A 21,647-nucleotide genomic window follows, 5' to 3' on the forward strand; every position below is an offset into this window, starting at 1 on the left:
TCCCTAGACAGAGCCAATGGAGGAGAGCATCTTTGGAGATGGAGGCATCCTTGCCTCCAGTTCTCTGTGGGTTCCCTGCTTTGTGCGCAGATGCCAGCCCCAGCGTTAACAAAACCGCACTTAGAGGTGAGGTATTGTCAGAGCAGACCAGCTGCACGCAGACCTGAAGCCACCTGTCCCAGATATATAGTTTCTTTGATCCATCTACCCGATTCCTGCCCCAACTCACTGCTAAGCTTCAATAGGATGACATCAAATATATCACCAAGGGGTTTTGTTTGGTTTTTTAAGATAGGGTTTCTTGGTGTCTATAATCCACAAATTGTCCCAATTAGATATAGGACAGCCCAGCCCCCTCCTTCCTCTAGGCACTGCACCAAGAGGAGTAATTAAAAGAAATGCAAGGTGTGGGAATACTTTTAAAGGGTATGGCTAGTGACAAAAATACCTGTTCCTGTCTTGTGTAGTTTATTTTGTTTTAAATAATTTAACTTTAGTCTATGTGCATTGGTCTGAAGGTGTCCAAATCCATGGAAATGGAATTACAGTTGTGAACTGCCATGTGGGTGCTGGGAATTATACCTGGGTCCTTTGGAAGAGCAGTGTGCTCTTAACTGCTGAGCCATCTCACCAGCCCCCCTCTCTTGTGTTTCTATGGAGAGGGTGTATCCGCTGTCCTGGGAACTCAGGGTCTGTAGATCAGGCTGGCCTCCAAATTTGGAGATCCCTCTGCCTCTGCCTCTGCCTCCAAAGTGCAGGGGTTAAAGGTGAATCACCACACCCAGCTAAGGGTGATGTTTTACTTGAAACCTTAAGAGAAATAATTCCTTCACAGAGACGACCTAGCTGTGACTTCAGACCTCCTTGCTCGCTCATGCAGACTCCTCTCCCCAGATGGCCTAAGAGCTTGTCCCCTTACTGAGGCTCCCCTGGTGACACTTTCCCACCTGGCAGTCCTAATTTCTGTCCCACTTTCTCTCCAGCACTTAAGACTCTAAGGCTCCCATTTATCTTACAGTGCAACTAGGAATGTTAAGTCCTTTGAGCCTTAATGTTCTAGAAGTCACTACTTTCCTGCTGCCACAGGCTCCTCCTCCCCCAAAGCCTGAAGCTCACTGTAGCTCTCACAGGGTGACCAGCTGTACAGTATTCATGGAACCTCTATGCTTGTATCTGCACAGACATTTCCTGGGAAGGCACTACTGTGTTGTCTGGGAATAGAGGGGTGTGCTTCTAGCCCAGCCAAGGGGTTACGGTTTCCACCCTTTTTAGCTTGCTTTGTGTAACTCTGGTCAGCATGTTCAGTTGGGAATTGAGAGTGCTAGGATTTAATCTAAGATCTTCAACTTGAAAAGATGAAGGCCTGCGAAAGGTACGACCAGAGGCAGTGGGATTATGGCGATTATGAATTAAAAAGTAACTGATTACAGATGCCAGCCTGTTAACTATTGATAGCTGATCATTTTGCAGTTCTCTGCCTTCCCAAGACAGTTGCCTACGCCTCTTTGGCACAGAGACTCAGTAGCTGCCTCCTGAACTAAATGAGACTCCTCACCTCAGATCAAAAACTAGTAGAGAGGATTTAAGGAAACGATTTGTCTCTCAAGCGGAATATCGATGTATCTGGCATAGCTTAAGGTTGGTTTTAAGTTTTTTTGCTAAGTAGTCACACAAACCAGGGAAAACGGATTTCCAGATTTTTATTTCTGGAACTGTACACCAGGTATTAAAGTACAACAAATACAAAATAATGCTCAAAAAATCAGTGTTTATGTACAGATATTAAAATCAATGCAACAATAGCAACTTCCTCTTGAACATTGGATACTAAAACTTGTTCTGATTGTCACTAATTTATCTCATACTCACAGGGTACTTATTTCAAACCGGGACAATGGAATCACTGGTCACCTAAGAGGAATATTAATATCTACCATATTTAACAATAAAACTAATAGTTTCCCTCCTTTTAGTGAAAAAAATTAGGAACTTTTTAAAAAACATAGTAATGTCAATATTTTATAAATTATCTGTTTCCATTCGTAGACAATGTGCTTTGAAACTCTGGGCAAACAATCTCCTTGGTGGTTGGGTTTGTTAGTTTACATTCAAAGTTGAAATAGTTACTAGACTTTGGTTAAATTAAATAGCACTACTCTATTAGGTCTGATCTCAAATATTTATGACTTTCAATTGTAAAAATTAAAAAGGAAACGATTGCACAATTCTTTGATCTAATTGTACAGACTTTAGTATTTTTTAAACAGTATTCTACATCCTTCAAGTAAAGTCAGCAGCTGACCGCGACAAGAGGAAAACTAAACATTGAAAAACCTAGCATGAGCAAGGCGAAGCACGGCCAACAAAAGGAAAGTATTGCAATAGTCACAGCAGCAGCCGCACCTCTCAGTGAGTCCACGTCCTCTCGAGCTCCCTGTACACAAAGGAAGGATGGGTCCGCCGACACTACAACTGCTCACCATGAATTTTTGGTTTGTTCGTGTGAAAATATTGCGGCAAATGAAAAAAACAAAGAATTTATCACAGTTTGCTTATAAGAATTGTGCTTAACGTGATAATAAAGGCATTGTTTTGCTTCATATGACTGCAAATCAGGTATTTATGCTTTCAAACGCAATTCTTTTAATAAACAGTAACAAATTCTCTGTTAAGATGTGTAAATGGAGACAAAAAAATAAGTCCAGCTGTTGAAAGAAAATTCAATAGCTATTTTACATGGATAAAGTCATAGTGTACAATTTATGAATGTCACATCAAGCATGCACAAAAATGGTATTATACATGGCAGGAGTAAGTCAGAAATATTGAATTAGATCTAAAAAGATATGAAGAATTTACTTTACACATATATACAAAAATCTTGCAAATTATTGCCTCATTTTAACAAGGAATTAAAAGTAAACGTTCCCAGCTAGGTAGCACTCGCTAAGAGGCTAAAATCCGGTGAGCATTTAAAAATTCTGTTACACTAGCTGCATTTTATTTTTCTCTCATATTATTTTCTGGATTTTGGTCAAAAATCTATTTAAATAACTAAAGTGTCCATTCAACTTGCTGATAATCAAAGCTCTAGATAAGAAACACTGTTTCCATCTCATATCAGGACCCCAGCAATGCATAGATAAACTGGATAGATTACTGCATCAGCTACTGAGAATGGGCATTTTCCTTTAAGTGCAACTGGTATTAGCATTCAGCCATCTTTGTGAACATTACTTATACAGACCAGCCTCTGTAAACCCAGAGTGAAAATTGTAACAATGGAAGAGTGTGCCCAGTATCCTCCTGCGATAAAGAAAGAATACTGAAGGGGACAAAAGAAATGAGGTTCAAAGTTTAGCACAACACAGCATAACAAGCTAACCACTTGGATAAAAATCATCAGAAAGCAACATAGAGCCCAGGCTACCCATTATTTACTGTGTGCATACAGGAATACTAGATTTTAGCTGTATAAGTTAGAGACTGATTTTAAGTTATTAATTTAACTACCTTTTGTCTTCTGTGCTAAACTAAAATTTATACTTAACGTGCTACTGCGTAAACACTTCAAAGCAATCTTCATGAAAATGCTGCAAAGAGAAACAATACACACCATCCCAAACTAAGGATGTCATTGCAGTTCACAGTTTGTGTAATAAATACCCTCCCTTCCGATCACTAGACCACTACACATCCTATCTACCCTTCAGCACAACCTTGCAGCGACTCACACTACAACAGCAACACAGTCAAACGCTTATGGTTTTTTGAAAAGCAACACAACTAGTTAAAAAAAAAAAAAAATCAAAAAATTTAATTAAGACGGTGCAAAAAGTAATTGCTTTAACTGTACTACAAAAGCAAAGCTTATTACGTCCTAATACTGTACTGAATGGTTTGATTTATCTTAAAACTTAAAGGAGCGGTGTCTAATAAAGCAAAAATGCTCAAAGCTTATGACAATGGCTTCTTATTCAGGTCTGGAATAAAAGTAAGATCCTGTGTGAGATGCATGTGAACGGTCTGTCACTTTTTAAAACATAAAAGTGTAATGTACCATCTATTTCAGATGGAAACTCACATTTTTCTTGCCAACTATTTATGCTAAACAAAATAGCTTAAATGCACTTCAAGGTTCCGCACTGCGTGCCATCCCGAAGTCTCCCTAAGCATTAACACTTTGAACTGCAGTGCCCCGAACGTGAGAGTGGCAACTCCTGGGCTTTGTAGACTGTACTTCTGCAAGTCCTCTGCCTCAGAATAAACTGAATGACCAGTATGGTTTTTACTATCACAATCTTGACAATGGTGGACAGAACCCCTTAGGAATACCACATCTTAAAATGCCAAATTTTTTAGTAAAACACAAATTTCTTTTTAAAAACACAGAAATCTCGTGGCAGTAAAATGACCAATTCTGTGTAAGGTAGCCCTGGTCTAGAACTCTGCAACAGGATCCAAGCGTTCCTCGTCGCTTGCACACAGTTCCTCGTGAAGCTCCCAGCAGACGGCCTTGTGTTCTGTAAACTGAAGTGCTCTAGCTGAAGAACATGAGAGAAGTTCCTGTTTTTTTAAAAAAAAATCCTTGCATGTTTGTGCAGTTTAAAGAAACCTACCCCTGCTTTTATTAATAAAGAAAACAAAACAAAACAAAAAAATGCTACATTGAGCAGGGACTGGGGTTGGTACCTGTAAACACTGTTATCCCACTGCATCCATTACGGCAAAAGGAATTTACACCAAGAGAGCCACACATCAGTTCAGAACGTCTGTGCTGGTTTTGAGCCTGTGGCCTCTGTCTACAGGTTTTAAAACCAGGATGAGGGCAAAGGGAACAGAAAAGGAGGAGGAAGTGGGAAGAGGTATTAGGGATGAGGAAGAGACGCAGAGCTTAAAGCTGCACCACAGAGTTCAATCCTAGTTCCCCACTCTGCTGATCATAGTTCGTTTCCACATTTATGGATTGAAAAATGAAAATACTCTTGATAAATCAAGATATAGTTCTATACATACTGACATCACTGATGTCATAGTGAAAAAGGTTCAAACTTCCAGTGAAAGACTATGCAAACCTGATAGCTCCCCTCAAGTTTACTGGTACTGCACACCCACTGTCTCTGGCTTCTCGTTCACGTCACTCTGAATGAAGGGCAGCGTGCTGGTGCAGACTGTGGGCACTGATGAATCCATTTGTCTCGTTGGCAGGCAAACTGCCAAAGTCAGCCACGGAGACAGACATTTTGGCACTGGTGATGTGATGTGTATGGTTTTCAAAGTCTACACCCAAGTTATTCACAGAAACCTCATTCATAAAGGATTCAGGGACAGCAATGCCCATTTTCAATCTCTTTGCTGGTCTTTCTGATTCTTCACTGCACATAGGGTTTAGCTCTGAGTGATAAAATCCAGTCTCAAATAAATTAAAACAATCACTTTCACCATTGCTGGGCAGGGTGAGTAACTCTTCCGTTACGACAGGCACATGATTGACTTGTCCACGGGGTGTGTTTCCCAGTGGAGGAAAGCTATCGTCCAGACAATTCACCTCTGTGGGGTTGCAGACAGTTGCTACACTGTTGGTCAAAGCTAAAAAGAAATGGAAAGTAGTTAGGTGAGTGTGTGTAACACAGAGAACTCGGCTTGCAGCACGCTGTACACAGCAGGCTCGCCTCACCTGTCAGGTCACTGGCAGTGAAGGAGCTGAGAATGTTCAGTGGCTGGTCAGGAACGGGCTCGGGCCGGTTAGAGGTTAAGGCTGAAGAACTGACCGTACCACCCAGAGACTCTGTTTTCATCTACAAGACGATCCATATAGTCCCTGAAAAACACACATCGATAACCTCGACTGTGCATCAGTTAAACATGACAGTCACTCAAGTCAACTCCACTCTACTTACGTAACTCCAGGGTGATGGTTATAGCGTTTCTTCCCAAATTTTGTCTGTTGAGCAAAGTAATCGTAGCGTTCTGATTTCTTCCACATGTAGTAGAAGGCTACACACTCAGCAACCGTTCTCGATCTCACCTAGTTAAGAAAGGCAAACAAACTGAGGCTCTCAATTCCATTTTTAGCAACACCCCCAACAAAGAAGCTTGAATCCATAGGACAATTATGAAATATGTATATCAGTGGCATGCCTTTATATGTAATTATGAAATATGTGTGTCAGCGACATGTCTTTATATGTAATTATGAAATATGTGTATCGGTGGCATGTCTTTATATGTAATAATGAGCAGATTTCAAAGGTGTAAGTCTATTCAAAAGCACAGCACAATTATATGTTTAGTAAAATCCTCAAACAATTGTCATGGAACTCTTACTGCAACTGACTTGGTGGGATTAGCTAACCTCCAAGGATAGGTCTGTGAATGGGGTTCCCTGGGACCTACTGACCCCCCAATGATGGGCAGGTGAGCAGGGAGAAGCAACACAGCCTCAGCAGCTCACTCACAGCTCCGTGAGCCACTGACAAAGGAGAGCAAACTGTAGCATGGCAGCCTAAGGCCACTCCCTGACCAAAGGCAGCTTTCTGGCCCCTGCATTTGGCTTTCCGCTCCAACAGGCTTAACAACTTTTAAAAGTCAAACAATTGGCTCCATACCCAAACTACGAAGACATCCACAGCAGCCACAGTAAGCACCTGGCTTTATTCAGTCAGCATGTTCTTCCCTGACTCATGAGTGCCTGTACAGAGAGTTCAGAGTCTCTGTCCTGACAGCAGAGTAAGACATGAGCTACAGTCACTTGTGAAACCGTGAACTACAGTATAACTTTCAATAAACATCAACTGTAAGTCTCAGCAGAGAACGCAGGCTTCCTGGAGACAGAGCTTTTCTGTCGTATTCACTGATGCATCTCTAGTGCCTATGGTCAGTGGAAGGATATAAGTGTTTATGGTGTTAGGAGATTAAGAGTAAATTCCATAAGACACTGCAGAACTGACCTTCAGGACGACCCAGACTTCCTGGAACATGTTTAATCTGTTCATACTAAAAGCTCCAACTTACCGTTAAGAAAACACTAGCTCTTTTTTTGTTGGTTTGTTTGGTTGGTGGGTTGGTGGTTTGATTTTTCAAGACAGGGTTTCTCTGTGTAGCCCATATACATATTTTATTCCTTTTAGTTGTAGCACAAAAAAAAGTTTAATTTTTTGCCTTTGTTTTTAGAGACAGAATTTCTCTGTGTAGCCTTGACTGCCCTGGATTGGCTTTGTGGATCAAGCTAGCCTCGAACTCTGAGATCCACCTGCCTCTGGGATTACAGGCATGTGCCAGCACTCCCCGCTCTTGAAACCACACACAGACACACAGACACACAGACACACACACACACACACACACACACCGGCATACAAAAAGCATGAAATTCCCAACATAATAGCAGAAAGGAGGAAAAGAGCCACAAGGCTCAGAAATGGCAGCAGCTATATAGAGACCCCAGAGAATCAACAGCAACAAAACAGGTATGCTGGGGCCTGGGCTTCAGAGTAAGGTCAAGATCAGCCTAGGTACCTCAGGGAGACTGTGTCTCAACATGAAGAGGGCCAGGGGCGAATGCAGCTCAGTGGGAAAGGGTGTGAGTACAACTGTGAGGCCTTGCCAGGCAGGGTCAGTCACCAATACTGAAAACAGTGAAACACTAATACACAGGGTTCAGTGGTAAAGCCTGATCTAGTCTACAGCCAGGCACAGGACTCCGTGCCTAGAGTCTGAGAACAGGGAAGGTGAGGGAGGGAGACCACTGAGCAGTGTGAGGCCTGCTTGAGTTACACAGTGGACAAGGTCAGCCGAGATTACGTGAGACATTAGCTTTAAATAAATATATATGCATTTGTAAATATATAAAAAAGGTAATTCAGAAAAACTATTACTCTGCTATGTACAAATAATGAGTTAAAGTTTAAAACTGAAAACAATTCTACTTCCATCAGTACCTTCTAAAATAGATCTGTGAGTAAAATTATTAGACACTTAATGAAGAAACTGAGTAAACAGAGAGAGATTCTATGTCCATGGATAAGAAGACTGATGATTTAGTGTAACCCAAGCAGCAGGTTATTTTATGGGCAGTGAAAATTCTGTGTGGAACACAGAAGTCCTAGAATAGCTAACACAGGGTCCCAGTAAAAAGCAAAGGATGGGGGATGACGCAGCCTCACGGCTTCTAGCTATACAGCCAACACTGTGAACAGCATGTCAGACAGCTGTCTTTAATCCTAGCACTCAGGAGGAAGAGGTTGAAGCCAGCCTGTCCACATGGAGAATTCCAGGCCAGCCACAGCTACACAGTGAGCCCCTGTCTCAGAGCAGGAGGGAGGGAAAAGATGGCATGATACTGGGGTGCTCAGGTAGAAAAGGCAAGCCCAGAAATGTAAGTGCCGCTATACACCACCGGATCTGACCAAGGGAGGAGGCACGTCAACAGAGGAAAGACAGTCATCACACAAATGGAGCCAGAACAAACAGCACATGTACATGCAACCTTGTGTCTCAAGTCCTTCAGAGTAGTTCCGCATTCATGCAGACTTCCCCTGTACTCACTGCTGCAGCCATCAGTGCCCCATACCTGCCGAATGTGACACGCCTCCACTGACATGTCTATCATTGCCACCCAGAGTCTGGTATCAGACTAAGCAGGCTCCCTTCCGTAAGTCTTCTCTGTGCCTGCTTGCCCCTCCCTCCTGCCTAGCAGCTGCACTCATTTGACTCCTCGGCTACTGGGATTCGTAGGATGCATGCAGCCTTTTGGATTTGCCTTCTTTCACTTAACAAACTAATAAATAAGCTGTTCCCCACGTCTTCTGCCATTTGCTAGCTTTACTGGTTTTGGTGCTAAGTGATATCCTGTTGTTCCGACTGCCACTAGTGTATGGATTTATCTCTGAGGAGATATTGGCTCCAAGTTTTGGCAATACAATGAAAGCTAATTAAATCTGCTCTGAACATCTGTGGGCAGATTCTGCCTGAACTTGAAGTTTTCAACCCATTTAGACAAATGCATGGAGTGCGACTGCTAACTCCTTTAGTAAAAGCTTAGCGTATCAGACACACGCAGTTATCCAAAGTGGCTGTGGCCACACTAGCTATGAATGGGACTTCCTGCTGCTGCCCTGTCCTGCCTGCCCTGGAACACTGATTAGGATAGATTCTTAGATGTTTATACTAGTAGTCCCTTGCTCTGAACCCGTCTGTCTCTCTCCCTCCTTCACCTCCCTTGACTTTTTAGCAACTGTAAAATAGGAGAGACCACAAATATCAGAATAGCTTGGAAGAAAGTGACAGTCAAAGAGAAAAACAGAAAACTTCCTGAAAAATATACCAAATTCTTGATGTATTAAGTTGAATACGGCAGCTAAGTTCTATCATCTCATGAACAGGTGAGGCATCTTTGTAATCACATTCCAATCACATTTAGAATAGTAGAAATGCTATTAGCAGCCAGTCACAGTGGTGCACGCCTTTAATCCCAGCACTCAGAGAGGCAGAGGCAGGTGGTTCTCTCTGAGTTCAAGGCCAGCCTGGTCTACAAAGTGAGTCTGGGACTGTTACATAGAGAAACCCTGACTCAGTAATGCCCTCCCCAGTCCCGAGAGAGAGAGAGAGAGAGAGAGAGAGAGAGAAGAGAGAGAGAGAGAGAGAGAGAGAGAGAGAGAGAGAGACAGACAGACAGACAGAGACAGAGAGAGAGAGAGAGACAGACAGAGACAGAGACAGACAGAGAGAGACAGACAAAAAGAAATGTAACATAAAGCATTGCTTATAACCATTGTGACCAGTGAACAACTTCTCTGTTTACCTTATTTTTCTGTATAAGATGAAAATCTTTCCCATAAAGCATGAGTGCATGTTCAAAACTTCGGCATTCTTCTTCTGTCCATGCTGTCATTCCTTCTAAAAAAGAAAAAAGAACTTAATTGGCCTCAAAACTCTTCCCTGTGCATCTCGACGACCTTTACTGTGCTTCCCTGGGAAAGGCACCACTCAGCTCTTGCCTGGCACACGCATCCTGAATGCTGGGCACTTCAGACAACACCCCTGGCATCTACACACTGGTCATTTAGAATACAAACACTGGGCTGCAGAGAGGGCTCAGCGGCTAAGAGTGTGCCGTTGTAGGGGACCTGAGCTCCATTCCTAGCATCTGTATCAAGCAGCCTGTAACTCTATCTCCAAAGATCTATGCTTTCTCCTGGGCTCTGTGGACACCTCCACTGATCTGTACACACCCTCACACAGACACACACACACACATCTACATAACTAAATCGTAAAAAAACAAAAACATGTCTTTAATCCCAGCCCTTGGGAAGCAGAGGCCAGCCTGGTCTACAAAGTGAGTCCAGGACAGCCAGGGCTACAAGAAAAACCTTGTCTTGAAAAACCAACACCGCCCCCCAACCCCAGAAAAACAGCAAAACCAGTAATCAAAACAAAACAAAAAACATTTTTTGTTCTCTGTACTGTGGGACAAGGTTTAATGGTGTTTTTCTAACTTTAAAAACTTTGTGTATGCACATGTCAGTGTGAACACTTACATGTATACATATGCATAAAGACTCAGGTGGAAGCCAGAGGTCAATTGTGAGTGCCTCCTCAGGACCTGTCCACCATCTCTCCCTAAGGATCAACCTGTGCTTGCCTCGCAGATCTAGAATTACAGGTGTGCAGCACCACAGCTTCTCACGTGGGTTCTGGCAATCAAATGCTGGCTCTTCTTTACCAGCTAAGCTACTGCTCCAACCCCAAACACATCTCAAGTGAAGTAACAATAACTGTGCTCTTTCTGGAGTAAAAAGGAAGGTTCTATTTTGGTTTAACATAAAAAGCAAGTTCTTTAATTCAAGACTATAAATAAAGAATAATCTATATATATTTAATTAAAGTCAGCATGTGAGTGCTGGGAAAATGTAAGAATTCATCCATGCTCTTCAAATACTTAAATACCTTAAATTTCCCGGCAAACCCTATGTTGCTTGTTAAATTAAAAACTCTAGGGGTTGGAGAGATGGCTCAGAGGTTAGGAGCACTATTTGCTCTTCCGAAGGTCCTGAGTTCAATTCCCAGCAACCACATGGTGGCTCACAACCACCTGTAATGAGATCTGGTGCCTTCTTCAGGTGGGCAGGCACATGTATGGACAGAATACTGTATAAATAATAAATAAATCTTTTAAAAAAAAAAAAAACTCTAGTTAGGGCAGGAAGGCCTTCAAAGCCATTAACACCAGGAAAGAAAGAAAGAAAGAAAGAAAGAAAGAAGGGAGGGAGGGAGGGAGGGAGGGAGGGAGAAAGAGAAAACAACCTGCTTTGAACTCAGGAAAAAAATGGTGTCTAAAGACTGAAAGTTTGATAGTTTAAAAAAATCCTTTCAAAGAAGCATCTTCTACAAGAGAAATACTTCAATATATTTCTCAACTTACAAATTTTCAGCTTTTGCATTTGCCGTGCCATTTATAAATCACTAAGTACATTTCCATCCCACATACACTTAATGGCAGCTATAGTACATGATATCCATTTATATAAAGATGAAATATTAACATAGCTACTATGTTCCTTAACACTCATAAACAGACTATTAGCTCTTTAAAACATTTACCCCCCCCCTTTTTTTTTGGCTTTTCGAGACAGGGGTTCTTTGTAGACCAGACTGGCCTCGAACTCACAGTGATCCACCTGCCTCTGCCTCCGAGTGCTGGGATTACAGCCCCAGCTTTAAAACATTTATTATCACATGACCACTGAAGTTATACTTCCTTCAACAAGCTCCATGGAATATGCTCTACATCTTTTTCTTTCTCATTTACTTACCTGTGTTTGTGTGTCCGTGTGTGTGGAAATAAGAGGACGATCTGCAGGAAATATTTCTCTCCTCCCACGTGTCCCCCAGGATTTAAACTCAGGTCCTTAGGCTTGGCAGCAAGTGCTTTTACCTGTTGAGCCAACTCGCCAGGTCTCCCTTAATCCTAAATTTCCATTTTATTTTCTGATTTAAACAAGCCCAAAATATGCTCAACATTTTCAATCAAAACATAAAAATCATTTTAAATTACTTTGGCTCTATTGTTGTTAGTGGGCTCTGTTTGTTCTGTAACTATTTCTACAAGAAGAGGTGACGGAGGTGGAGTCCCAGGTAATTTGAACCTGACAACAGGTCAAGAAAATACTTTACAAAATGTTAGAGGGCTGCTCTGCCCTTTATCCTGGTCCTCAGACAGACACCCTGCTCATTTCCCCTTTCCTTGCCCTCTCACCTTGAGCCGCCTTTCCATTACGGCAGTACCTCTCAGCTGCTTCCTTTACATCGTGGTCACACTTGAGAAGTTCATATAATGCCTACACCACGAGGGAAAGAAAAGACCGTGAGTGCCAACAACCGTTCCCATCTGAAAACACACTAACAGATGGAATCGCATAAGAGAAACTCTACTAAATGCTTTCAACTCTTAGGACAAGCCAGGCACGGTGGCACATGGCTTTAATCCCAGCAGGTGGATCTCAGTGAATTCACGGCCAGCCTGGTTTACATAGTGAGTTCTAAGACAGTCAGGGATATGCAGAGACCCTGTTTCAAAAACCAAATAAATTAAGTCTTGACATGAGCATGTTTGCCTAGATATTTAGTCTACCAAACCATTCTGCAAACTGACTACTCATGTGTGCATGTCTGTGTATTACATGTGGTGTATGCATGCACGTGCAAGAACACAACCCTCCGTGCACCGTGTGGCCAGAGGTTGATTCAGGGATCCTCTTGGACTGCTCTCAGTACAGGGAACTCAAACTCTAGTCCTGATGGCTTACTCACCGAGTGAGTAGATAGTCACTTACCATCTTGACTTTTTACATTTTTCTGGGTCTTCTCACCTGGTAAGGTTATTTTTATTTACTTTTTTTTTTTTTTTAAAATACGGTTTACTGAAACAGGGTCTGATAGAACCCAGCTGGCCTTGAGTTTTAGACAAGGTTAGCCCTAAACAAATTCTCTTGCCTCAACTCCCCAAGCGCTGCGTTACAGGGATTCAACACCACGCCTGGTCCAATTCCCCAAGCGTAGATAACTCTGGTAGTTGGGGAAATTAGGTGTGTCTTTTGCTGTCTCCTCCCTCTTTGGAGCTGTAATAAGAGGGAAGAGCAGCAGGCCTGAGAGAGAAGCGCTTGGCTTCAAACAGGCTCTGCTTTCTCTGGAACCAGCACAGGTATTAGTTATGTCAGTCATCTTCTCGCTGTCAAATGTCTGAGACTGTTAACGTAACACGTAGCAGCAGACAGAATCCCACGGGAGAGGCCACTGATGCGCACCTCTGGAGGAAATCCCAGGAAAGGTGCGGCTGCCTCAGCGTGAGACAAGTGCCCCATGAGCGTTCCAAATGCAGTCAGGGAGCATAGATATGTGTCCTATGCGCACAGTAAATGTAGTCCTCACCCCTCAGCAAGGAAGCTTTTCTTTGCATCAGACAGACATCATCACAGAAAAGCACAACCAATCAAAGGCAGCGCTGTGGTGCCCAGTTCCAACTGGCACAGCTACAAGACAACTGCACCTAAGGCTCAGGGGCCATTGTGGATGTGGGGGATGAAAGACTCCTAGGAGCCAGAGGACCAGGGAGTTTGCTGTGTCAGAAGCCACATCCCAAAGTCTCACAACAGGAGTATGTAAGCATGAGCTGAATAAGGGTCACACGACAGACTTGCTAACGTGGGAAGGGTGACAGCTCAGGAGGCCCCAATGCTACAGAGAACTACAGGCAACCAAGGAATTCCGAGAGCTGGAGATCCCATCTTCCCCAGAGAAAAACACACCAATTGCTTATCCAGTCCCCAATGGTCAGCCCTGAACACATAATCCATACAAGTAATCCATACAAGTAAAGTAAACGACTAAGTATACTTTTATATATAATATATATATATAATATATATATATATATTATATATATATATACACACACACACGCGCGCGCGCGCGCGCACAAGCACGTGACAAGAAAGCCTATGAATTTGAAATTAAACACAGGGGTGAGGGGAGGAGGGGGCAAGAGGGATGGTGCATGGGAGGGTTTGGAGGAAAGGGAAGGGGAAGATGATATACCTATAACACCCAAAAAATTTAAATAATTAGTAACAGCAGTTGTAAAAGGACCTGACAAATCAGTGTGAACTTCTGATGAAAGAGAGGCAATGCTAGTCATATGCGGGTGCACACTGTCCTACAGTAATAAAAACAGTGCACGCTAAGCTACATGCCAGCATTATTCTTGCTGAGATTCTGTCTCAAAGAATTCGGCCTCCCACTCACTCTTCACCGCCAACACACAGAAACCCCTAAGAGAAAAGACACCCAATTCACATGTAGCCTATTTAAGTCACACATTTGCAGTGACAGAGGAGGAAGCTTACCTGTTCGTTATCCCTGGTGTGTGCGCCTGAAGAACTTCTGTCTGTGACTTTTTCATTTCCAGTTCTTAGCGAGGTCTCAGCAAGGTACTCCTTCACTTTGCTCTCCAAAACCACGCCAGGGCGCCACAGTAACTGGTCTTCACTGTCATAAGCTGAGAAAGGGAACCCCATCAATCTTGACACACAGTGAACACAGCAAGGGCTCAGATTGAGCGTCCTCCTCGGCGGAGCTTTCTGGCTGCACAAGTAACTGAGCAGCAGTGGGGCTTTTGGGCACGTACAGCCTTTTGCTGGCATGAGAAAGCACTGTTTTAACCTGACTGACTATCTTGGCCAACGGTCAAGAGCACAGAGCTATTCTGGAAGGTAGACTTACTGACCACTAGGTCCTCTGTGTCCTGTAAAGTACACATGTAAAAGCCCAGTGCTATCTTGTAATGAAGCTGTAAAAAAAAAAAAAAAAACAAGCAAAAAAAAAAACCCTGCCAAATTTTCTAACAACCTCTTTGGAATTTCTTTTAATTCCATAAATGACCCTATAAACCTTCTAGAGATTAAAATTACAAATAAATAAAACAAAAATAAAGGTTAAAATATCAAATAATAACCTGATACCTGAGGACTTTTTCCTCTACAGACTGCTTTAATCAAGAGTTGATTTTTAATTAAAGAAGAAAGACTGGTCAAGGCCCCAGAGGCTTAAGAAGGACAAGCTAAGAGCGAGCTGCACGGTCTTCGAGTGACCAAGGCGTTGACGCAGAATATCACTAACACAAGGCTCGTTTGCCTGTTTGGTTTTTTGAGACAGGGTTTCCCTGTGTAGCCTTGGCTGTCTTGGACTCAATTTGTAGACCAGGCTGGCCTCGAACTCACAGAGACCCACCTGCCTCTGCCTTTCTTTTTTTTTTGTTTGTTTGTTTGTTTTTGTTTTTTGTTTTGTTTTGTTTTTTTCGAGACAGGGTTTCTCTGTGTGGCCTTGGCCATCCTGGGCTCACTTTGTAGACCAGGCTGGCCTCGAACTCACAGCGATCCGCCTGCCTCTGCCTCCCGAGTGCTGGGATTAAAGGCGTGCCCCACCACGCCCAGCGCCTCTGCCTTTCAAATGCTGGGATTAGTCCTGGGCATTTTATTAATGTACTCTATCACTCTAAACAGGAGCAAATACAGATAACCCAAGTGTTTACCCCAGTGTTGGAGCGCAATCCACTCTTCAAGCACACAATACCTTTATATAGAATTAACAAAAAAGAATTTATTGGTAGCATGAGCAAAATGCTTATGTTTTGAACTACGTGAGCTAAGCAGTCTCTTCCCCAGTTAGCAAGGAAGTTAAGAATAAAGATGTCCACGCACCAACAAGACAGACATCGCTACAGTAAGAGGGCACACAAGATCATTACCCAGAACATATTTGAGGCCTGTGGGCTGGTCTAATATTTGAGCCCCAAGTAACAGGTGTGCCCTCATGCCTGGTCAAGCCTCAGTTGCCTTTTTTGAGTGGCTTCTAGAACCAGTTTCTTTAACTGAAATAGATGTTCGGGCTAATTCCAGAAGGTGCACTCCTTTCCTTCTGAGTTTGCAGGCTGGAAAAAACAGTGCTTCTGCTATGTTTGGCCGAAGGCTGAGGCCCGTGTCAGGTCTGTGAGTTGGGGAAGGACACTCATGCACTGAGCAGGCTTTCCCTGCTTCCTGACACGAGCTTCTTCAATCAGTTCACAAGCAAAGTAGGAAAACAGTGCTGCTAACAGCTGCCATGGCTAATGGCTGCAGGGTAGCCAGTCCTTTGGCTCTTAAATAGAGCAATGTAATACGGAGGAAAAGAGAAGGTGGCCTGGGTGGCTGCCCAGAGAAGAGTCAATTCATCTGTGCCAAGACCCCAATGCCCATGAAAATAGTGCAGAGCAGCGAGGAAGGCACAGCTGCATTTGTAATCCCAACACCCTACACTCTCAGGGCCAAACACAGCTGGAACCTACTACAAGTGAGAGGCAGCACCAGCTGAGTGGTGGCAGCAAGGGACACTCAACCTTCTGCTTCCAGCAGTGGGACAAAGAATTCCTCCCGGTTTCTTTTTCCTCCCAGAGTTTCCATCTACGGGATTATGTTTGTAACATTCTCACTACTTTGGTGAGGGATTGTAATTCAGAACATGGCTGCTCTGGCAAGAGATCATATCCAAAGAGCTAGGTCCGTGTGATCTGGCTGGAATACAGACAAAAAGTCTTTAATCCCAAGAGACAGAGGCAGCCAGATCCCTGAGTTAAAGGCCAGCCTAGTATAGAGCAAGTTATGGGTAAAGAAAAGCTTAGGCCTAGGCATGGTGGTACACGCGTTTAATCCCATCACTCAGGAGACAGAGGCATGAAGACCTCTGATTCTGGTCAGTGCTGTTCAGGCACTCTGATAGAGTTAGTGATGGGCAGTGTGGTGGAGCTGAGCTGAGTCTATAGCAGCTCGGCTGGTGGAATCCAGAGGCAGTTTTCACCAAGATAGTTCTACAGAGACAGGCTGAAGAGAGAACAAGCTGGACACAGGTGAGGACAGAATGCGCCAGAGGATGAGAAGGAGCCAGAAGATCAGAGCTTATTGCCAGGTTAGTGTGAGGCCAAGCAGAGCAATTTAGTCAGAGGCTGAGAGAGAAGTCAGCTTCAATCAGCTTGAAAAGGCATTTGAGCCAGAATAGCTGAGTTGAACCAGCCAGGCAGAGTTCAGGAAGAACTAGAAAAGGTGAGCTTACTCTTATCCAGCACTAAGTCTCAGAGGCTGAAACCATTCTAGTACAGAGGCTAGAAGCTACTAGGACTAGGTTAACAGAAGGAGGAAGTTAGCGTCCAAGGCAACAATTACAACAGGTGAATAAACGTGACTTTAACTTTTAAGATAAGATTCTGCTGCCAGGAGGTGGTGGCGCACGCCTTTAATCCCAGCACTTGGGAGGCAGAGGCAAGCAGATCGCTGTGAGTTCAAGGCCAGCCTGGTTATAAAGCGAGTCCAAGATAGTCAAAACTATACAGAAAAACAAAAACAGAACAAAAAAAGATTCTGCCCACATCTCCTGAAGCCCCAGGCAGTCCAGCGTGCTGCTTCTGAGGAGAAGCAGCTCACAGCAGGCCCGGCACACACAGGCTGGGGACCATTATGCACTGCAGTGGGGCTTCATGGCTCATGACCTTTTGACTTTTTGAAACAAGGCCTTGCTACTGTGGTCCTCCCTTCGGGCTCCCCAGTGCTAAGATCATAAGGAGGCCCCCACCAGGCCCATTTTCATGAATAATTTTGATACATTTCCCCCAAAGACAATGCTAAATATCTGGAGTCTGGAATGTTCTCTGATGACCAACATATCTTTATGTCAGCTCGGCTGGTATACAGTCAAACTTTTAAAGTCACACAGAGTGGTGGGGTAGTTTGAACTTACCTTTCTCCTCGCCGCTGTACTCGCCAAGATAAGGGGGTATTTCTGCCTGATACTGTAACCCGATCATTATCTCCTACAGGAAAATTGAGAAATAAAGGCAATATTGTCATAAAAACGTAACACTAGAAAAATTCCAAATCATTAACCTGCTCTTACAAATCAATAAACCTTCTCCTGCAACAATAAAACCATCACAAACTTCAAGGTTTTAGTCTTTTTTTTTTTTTAAAGATTTGTTTTTATTTATGTATCTATTTATGTGTGTATGTATTATTTATTTATTTAGAGATAGGGTTTCTCTGTGTTAACTTGGCCGTCCTGGACTTGCTCTGTAGACACCGAACTCATAGTGATCCACCTGCCTCTGCCTCCCAAGTGCTAGGTTTAAGGGCGTGCACCACCACACCTGGCCTTTAAATTTTATTTTAAGTGTGTGTCCCTGTATGTGTCTTGGAGGATGGGGGGATGCTATATACATGGTACAGGTCCAAGGACTGAAGAAGTGATGGAGTCCCTGGAGCGGGAGTCATAGGTGGATGAGGACCATCCAACATGGTGCTGGGAACCTGAACTCCTGTCTTCTGCAACAGCACCACACTTAACTGTTGGGCTGTCTGATTTTTTTTTTTTTTTTTTTTTTTTTTTTTTTTGATTTTTTGAGACAGGGTTTCTCTATGTAGCCTTGGCTGTCCTGGACTCGCTTTGTAGACCAGGCTGGCCTCGAACTCACAGTGATCCGCCTGCCTCTGCTGGGATTAAAGGCGTGTACCACCACGCCCGGCTTAATGTTGTTTTCTTAACTATGTGTATTTGTGTATGAACCCAAAGGGCAGAGAGTCAAATCCCCTCAAGCTGGAGTTACAGGCAGTTGTGAGCACAAGTTCTCTGCAAGAGCAGTACATGCCCCTAGCCTCTCAGCCTTCTCTCCAGGCCTCTCAAGCATTTTTAAATTAGTCCGAATGCTCTAGCCGACTGTGCCGGTAACTCAACTGACCTTCCTCAGATCTTCCGGTGAGTTACCACTGTCCGTCTCAGCATCTTCAGTCTCTGACTCCTTATCTCCATCACATGCTGTGTTTGCTTAAAGAAAATGGAAGAAGGTTTGAAGCACCCAAGAGAAGGTCATTTATATATTATAAAACCTTGCTGAATAGTTAAGATTCACCTATTAATAAGCCTGCAGTATTTTCTTACCTGGCACCTGTCACAATGACAGAAACACATAGAACGCTAATATTCTAAGTATATATTCTCCTTATTAGATTCCAGTGCAAGGAACTAAACAGAAGCCACTGCCACCACCTGAGAAGTGAAGTAAAGCATGGGGGTTTGTTCTCACTGGGCTAACCCTGGCTAACCTCAGACTACAGACAGCGGAGTCCATCAAAGCTATCCCCACGCACCGCCAGGCATGTGTGTGGACATATACTACCTAAAACCAGCTTTTAAGATAAATGAGGCTGCAGCTAAGCACTTGTTTCAGTGTAATGCTTATTACTAATAAGCATTAAACACCAAGAACTAAAAGGAAAAAAAAAAATCACTAAAAATACTTGTTGAGCCCTGTAAGTTTTCACAACAGGTAGGCAGGGACTTTTTAACAAGCCCCCCAAATATAATCAATAACATTTTGTGGCTGAACTCAGTGCATTACCACAGCAACAGATAAGGCCTGGGAACAGCCTTGTAACACAAGGCGAGTGTATGGACTTTAACAGCATATGGGTTCACTCCACCCCAAAAGCAAAGGCTGCAATCCTATCCAGACCATAACCTTTCCTTCTAGCTCCGTACGACACGTAGAGTGTTTCCCACTGCTGAACGCAGCACAGCGGCCTCAAGCCTGGGGCTGTTGTTCTTACATCGTAAGGGCCGAGGGAAGAAGTCAGAAGTTTCGTGCGAGGTCACGGATGGTGTCAGGTCGTCTGCAGAGGACTGCGTCTCCTCGTCGTCACCCGACAGCAGGTCTTTTGCTATCTCTTCCTGGAAGAACAGGGAAGCAGCACCTGTGCCTTTAGTTCTGAAAAGGTGAACTTCTATAACTTACTCTAAGTGTGTAACTACTAATAACATTTCGTTTTAATTATACTTAATATACTATTTTACATCTTTAATGACTTATCAAATAATAACATGCAATGGTACACTTAACTTGCCTATTTTGTAAGCATGCAAAGAACTCACTGGAAGGTTGAAGACCAATTATCAGTGACTTTATAACAAAAACCATCTAGCACAGTAAGTAGTGCGCAGCCACAGCAGCAGGCTAGAGGCCCGAGGAGGGAGCTTCATGGGCGCGGGAGTTCACGGCAAGTCTGAGCAATACAGTGAGTGGTCTCAAAACAATAAAACAAAACATGACTTCTAAATAGCTAGCAACTACTTTTTTTTTCCAGCGAACTTTTTAAAAATGTAGAACTGTCTCCAAGCTCTACACTTCCACTTATTTAAAAAGTCCAATGAACTAACTGTGACACTCTTAAAAGAAGCCAGCCCATCTAAGTGCACTGGTATACAGTAGGCACTAAAGATTATTGAAGAGCGTGACAAGAAAACGCACAGAAAGACTTTCCAAGATGTGGGTTTCTCCTCTTGCCTGAAGCCTGACAAAGAAAACCTCTCATGTATCCCATGCAGAGCCACGCTACGTGATTCTCCTCAGCAAGGAGTGGACCTCCCTACAGCAGCCTGTGTGAAGAAGGTCACCACTGCCTTAGCTGCTGTGACCATTGTCACTCCCAGAGCCCAGAAACAGAACGCTATGCCTGAGCCAACTTGCTTTGCATGATTCTGGGAGATTTGTTAACAGATATTTTCATGTGTTTACAGATCAAATGTAATTAAGGCAAAATCCACTAGAGTATCTACGCAGAAAAACACTGGACAAGGGAAAAGCAAGAGGATCAAAGCCAAACGATGTTCAAACCAGGCATCAAAATAATAGAAAGTTAGCTGGGCGTGGTGGCGCACGCCTTTAATCCCAGCACTCGGGAGGCAGAGGCAGGCGGATCGCTGTGAGTTCGAGGCCAGCCTGGTCTACAAAGTGAGTCCAGGATGGCTAAGGCTACACAGAGAAACCCTGTCTCGAAAAACCAAAAAAAAAAAAAAAAAGAAAGTTTATATTTCAGAAGTAGAAGATGCCGGGCAATAGTGGTCCATGCATTTAATCCCAGCACTCGGGAGACAGAAGCAGGCGGATCAATGTGAGTTCAAGGCCAGCCTGGTCTACAAAGCGAGCCCAGGACAGCCAGGGCTACACAGAGAAACTCTGTCTTTAAAAAAAAAAAAGCAAAAGAAACTTAAAAAGCCAGATGATAGTGACCCAGCCACTTCTTACGAAGGCCTGTACTTACTTTGTCTAGAGTCATATCTGGTAGTTCATCTGCAAGTTCACTTGGGGAGCTGTTTGCACTGGAATTTGTAACTGCTGGAATTGTAGATTCATAGCCATAGAATGCCAGTAAGTCTTCCAGAGGCATATTTCCTTCCTATTTGAGCAAGGTAGACATGGACTCAGTAATGCCATAATCAGAAATGTGGGTCAACTGCAATTTGTATAGCACAGTGTCAACAGGGCAGAATCAACCACAGCCAAGATTTATGTTTTCTTGTGTATTGCTGCTGGAAAATAGGACTAAACCTAGTGCCTAACTGGTGCATTAACAAAAGCAAATAAGGGGCTGGAGAAATAGCTCAGTGCTTAAGAGCACCAACTGCTCTTCCAAAGGACCCGGGTTCAATTTCCATCACCCACATGGCAGCTCACACCTGTCTGTAACTCCAGTTCCAAGGGATCTGACACCTTCAATTAATGCACATTAAAT

The 21,647-nt window shown here is 43.5% G+C and overlaps 1 protein-coding gene across 1 annotated transcript; it reads right to left on the reverse strand.

The window, feature by feature from the left end:
• Positions 1 to 4,170: 4,170 nt before the first annotated feature.
• On the reverse strand, positions 4,171 to 21,517 carry Mier3 (MIER family member 3). Its single transcript, XM_051172540.1, is given in 11 exon segments — positions 4,171 to 5,589; positions 5,678 to 5,792; positions 5,794 to 5,821; positions 5,901 to 6,028; positions 9,803 to 9,897; positions 12,260 to 12,341; positions 14,406 to 14,557; positions 17,824 to 17,896; positions 18,818 to 18,903; positions 19,686 to 19,806; positions 21,177 to 21,517. Coding segments are annotated over 11 exon segments (1,458 nt in total). The 5' UTR covers positions 21,303 to 21,517; the 3' UTR covers positions 4,171 to 5,137.
• Between the last annotated feature and the right edge of the window lie 130 nt (positions 21,518 to 21,647).

This window comes from Acomys russatus, chromosome 30 (assembly GCF_903995435.1).
Source record: "Acomys russatus chromosome 30, mAcoRus1.1, whole genome shotgun sequence".
NCBI classification, from domain to species: domain Eukaryota; kingdom Metazoa; phylum Chordata; class Mammalia; order Rodentia; family Muridae; genus Acomys; species Acomys russatus.